Here is a 4,445-nt window from a genome sequence, read left to right as displayed (position 1 = left end):
AGATAACATTGAACTCATGCTTATTAAGCTAATTAAATATTATTCTTTTGCCTTTCTCATATAGAAAGGTTATGCAATTGCTTCAAAAACCGATTTTCTAACCGAGGCCCGGAGGGCCGAGTCTCATATAACATTAGTCGAGTTTGCCGAGATCGCAAAATATCTGTGTGTATGTATGTGTGTATGTATGTATGTATGTATGTATGTATGCGAAACATATACACCCGGACACGACATGTATGTATGTGTGTGTATGTGCGGATTTGTTAACAAAATGTCCACATCGGTTTCTCGGAGATGGCTGAACCGATTTTTACAAACTAAGATTAAAACAAAAGATATAATATTCCCATAGGTTGCTATTGAATTTCATTTTCAACCGACATCTTGTTCCGGATTACGAGTTGAAGAGTATGGTTACAAAACAAAATTTGTTGATTTGTCCACATCGGTTTCTCGGAATTTTCTGAACCGATTTTGACAAACTTGATTTTAAATGAAAGGTCGATCAGCTGCTGTTGAATTTTATGTGGATCCGAGTTCTGGTTCCTGAATTACAGGGTGATACGTACGATCACGCAGCAAATCCCGATTCTAACGAATTCTGCGATGAATGTAAAAAGGTGAAGTTTTTTTCCAAAATGTAAACAGAACTGTTGAATTTGTAGATCTAGGTCACCAACAGTCATTCAAAGTCTCTTTGGCCACCCTGTCCACCATCGACGGATCCGGAAGCATCCAAATTCAGAATAACGGTTATATTGGTTTCTCGAAAATAGCTAGACCGATTTGATCAACTTAGTCTCAAATTAAAGGTGTTGCGTCCCCGGAAACTGATATTAAATTCCATCTCCATCCGACTTCCGGCTCCGGAGTTACGGGTTGTGAAGTGCGATCACATAGAAAACTCCGATTCAAACCGATACCGCGATGAATGCAAAAAGGTGCTCTTATATATACTTACCAAGTGTAATAAGAATGAAAGATATTTCCGTAATGTTATATTGTACGAACCAGCTATTAAATCATAGTTTGGAGAAATGAGAAAGGCACAATTGCACCTCTAGGTGGATTAAAATAGGTTTTTTATTTAAATGTAGCTTTTGATGTATGTTGGCAATGTTTTCCTTGACAATATAAAAACCATTTGATTGTTATGTTTATCCTGCCCTTTAAAATTTCGTCGTATACGAAAGGGCTACCCAGATAGAACTTTACAGTAGCATTTATCGTACAATCATAAAACAATAAATATTAGAGCATGTTTAGGAGTGTTTCAGTTATAGATTCATAATTTTGACAGTTCTTTAATATAAAACTGAGAATTTTAAAACTTGTTCCCAGCAGCAGTTTTAGCGGATGTTCTATTCAGTTTAAAATTCATGTCTTCAGCGTTACTGCATTCAAATTTATTTTTGCCCAGTCTATCGGGTCTAAGTGTCTGTGCTGAAAACTTTGCACAGTTGCAAAGGTGTTTTAAAATCAGCAAGAACGGTGTTGTATAATTTTAAAACAAAACTGTTCGAAAGTATGAAACAAAACGATTTGCTAGGGATGTGCATGTTTCAGTTCCAGTTCTACTTTGAAACTGCTATGTCCAAAATATATTTTTCTGCGTCATTAATTGCTATCAGCCATCCGTGTGTGCGGAACGAAAAAATCAACAAGTAGTTCAATCACAATAGGATCGGCGCGGCACCGATAGCTTGGTGACGATTGAATGCATACGTTACGGCTTGATGCTAGCAGAAGGGGAAAAGAATGATCGCATGGTCGTTCTAGGTGAGGATTTGTGAAGTTTCTTTTACCGGCGTCGGCGGTAAAACATGATGATGAGATATGTTCTACCAAAGACCAAGCAGCAGACTTGGGTGCAACGCCCAACTCCTACTTAGCAGAAGGCAAAAGACTTTTTTCTTTCGATCATGTCCATATGAGCCTGCCTAGTCCTAGTTTTCCGTTCTAAGTTTCTAAGTCTGATTTGCTCTAGAATACCTATCCGTCTTTCAATTTCATTGCTTTCGTTTCTCTTAGTCTTAAATTTGCCGAAAATAGCCAACAAAATCGATACAGTAGAACCTTGCGGCAATTAAAACATAGTACCATAATATATTTTTGACACTGTCCAAACAGGAAATTCCATGTCGTAAATAAATGTGATTCAAGTATAGTAGTTTTAGAACAGATACATGCATATATTGCATAGAAAAACGTAGAAAAGTGCAAATTTTTCAACATAAACAGGCACTTACTCTGAGGGATCATAAGTTGATTGGATACCCTAAGTCGACGTCAACATTTCATAAGGCATTATATACAATATGCTCATGTTGAGAAAATGGCGTCTGAAAAATTACCTCGTACTTTATATTCCCATTTATGAACAGGAGCTTGATTTAAGGACCAAACAACTCAATGCCGTGTTAAATTAACCATTTTTTCCGAATAATATAACAGATTTATTAAAAAAATTGTATTTTGAACGTTTTTTGTAGATAAATGTTTTGGTCCCTTTTGAAACATCGCACTGGTTTTGTGCCCTCTCCCATAATCCCTTTTCGGCGAGACGTTAGCTTATAGTGCGTGCGGGTGAGCCCTTTTGTTTACAGCAAATGATTATGTGACGTTTATTTTGATCCCTTTCTTGGTGTTGCGATGTTTTTGTTCCCTTTTCAAGTATAGTCTTTTTCATTAAGAAAAGGGCCCATAAACAAATTTTTCCGTTTTGTTGTTTGGTGTTTATGAGCCGTTAATTTTTGAGGGGAAGTGAAAGGGAACATAAGCAAAACAAGTTATTTTGCTTATGTGCCTTTTCGATAATCCATTATTTCCCTAACAGCCAGGTTTCAGAATCGGCTTATTTAAGGTATGTATAAAGCTATGTTAGTGTCCATTTGAAGTTTACGTTTTGTTTATCGGCCCATTTGAAATGTTCTCGTCGAAGTATAACTGGCGACTTGTTTACGTTTTGTATTTGTGCCCATTTGAAATTATTCCGTCGAATTCTGTTAATCTGATTTCAGTGATGCCAGATTTGCAGACAAGTCTGCAAATTCGCAGACTTAATTTAAGCTGCAGATTTTTTTGATGACACAGATATTTGCAGATTTTTTAGTTTGTTTGCAGATATTTACAGATTTTTGAATATAAAAGCTTTTGGTTACACTAGCTTTCCTAACATTTTTTGTTCTTCCCAGACTTTCAAAATTATTATTGCAGACATTTGAAAAAAGTACCTGGCATCTCTGTCTGACTTCGCTATTCGATGTCAAGCATCAACTCCGACAAATTGTTTATTGTAATCTTTATTTGGGATCGCAGCAATCGGCATTTTTTATTCTGAAAAAACATCTTCCCGCTTTAGCATGTCCATGCGCCGAAATCTGCTGGATTCGGCAGAGAAGCGTAAGTTATACTAATCTACTACTTATTCGTTGTTTTTGTATTAAATCATAAACCTTTGTACCACCGGACCGATTAAAAATAGGCCGATCTCTGCAAAACGTCGCACTGGCCCGGGGCCGTCTCAAAGGAGCCCTCCAGGACGTCGTAACCCAAAGCGATGACGACGCGGGAGACGAATCAGATGAGCAGCGCGAAATCCGATATTCAAAACGGTTGAAAACTTCGGCACCTGAGTCAATTGCCATTCCGCACCAGTCGTACATAATGAAACTGTTTGACCGGAGTGTAGATCTGGCTCGGTTCGATGAATCTACCCCGCTTTATCCAATTTGCCGTTCGTGGATGCAAAACCAACCGAGATTGAATCCGAATCGATTGAGCCGTCCATCTTCGCCAATCAAACGGGAGCGAAATGCGGAAATGGCTGACCAGTACCGGAATCACGAGCTAAAGGAGATTCGAGCTATGCCAGCCCCAGACCCGGCTGTGTATTCTTACAGCCGATGTCCATCGCCGGTAGGGCACAATAGAGATGTTCCGAGAACGGAGATCGATTTTCATGCAGAGCCAATTTCCAAAGCGGTACTAATGGCTGAACACAAACAAAACTGGGGACAGGTTCGGCGTAAGTGGCAGGATCGCGGACGGCTGGTGGATCAACGTTATGCTGCCAGTTTTGAGTTGCTCGATGCTCTGCTCCAAAAGTCGTAATTGTGAATGTACCGGTAGAATTTAGGAAAATTAGATTTTATGTAACCTGACAGATTTTTAATATATCGCATGAATAAGGTTTTTTATATGCTTGTGTGTAGTTTTGATCGTTTTCATTGACGATGACGGTGAGCGTGGCTGTTATCCACCAGTTCGTCTGAGTTCAACCGTTAAGATTTTTCTTAGGTGAAGAATCTATCAAACCGTTGGTCCCTCGGTCCATGAGTCATGACTTGGATAGTCCAGATAATAGAGTCTGGCGTCGGTGTTTGGCCTCGTAGCGCAAATAGACAGACGGAAAATAATTAGGACATGAAGAAGATTGTTTT

At 38.8% G+C, this 4,445-nt stretch overlaps 1 protein-coding gene across 1 annotated transcript; it reads left to right on the top strand.

Moving 5' to 3' along the window:
* The first annotated feature begins 3,284 nt into the window (after window positions 1-3,284).
* LOC131694929 (protein lin-37 homolog) lies at window positions 3,285-4,202 on the top strand. Its single transcript, XM_058983468.1, has 2 exons — window positions 3,285-3,405; window positions 3,488-4,202. Exons 1-2 carry the CDS (start codon window positions 3,366-3,368, stop codon window positions 4,114-4,116), a joined length of 669 nt encoding a protein of 222 aa, XP_058839451.1. The 5' UTR covers window positions 3,285-3,365; the 3' UTR covers window positions 4,117-4,202.
* The last annotated feature ends 243 nt before the right edge of the window (window positions 4,203-4,445 follow it).

The sequence above is a fragment of the Topomyia yanbarensis genome, unplaced genomic scaffold (genome assembly GCF_030247195.1).
Source record: "Topomyia yanbarensis strain Yona2022 unplaced genomic scaffold, ASM3024719v1 HiC_scaffold_20, whole genome shotgun sequence".
Taxonomy (NCBI): Eukaryota; Metazoa; Arthropoda; class Insecta; order Diptera; family Culicidae; genus Topomyia; species Topomyia yanbarensis.
The sequence above is the reverse complement of the archived record's forward strand: the minus strand, read 5'-3'. Positions and strand labels throughout refer to the sequence as shown.

Coding starts and splice junctions, on each gene's coding strand:
- LOC131694929 (XM_058983468.1), top strand. CDS start 3,366: ATGTCCATGCGCCGAAATCTGCTGGATTCGGCAGAGAAGC. Junction 3,406..3,487: donor GCTGGATTCGGCAGAGAAGC/GTAAGTTATACT, acceptor GATTAAAAATAG/GCCGATCTCTGCAAAACGTC.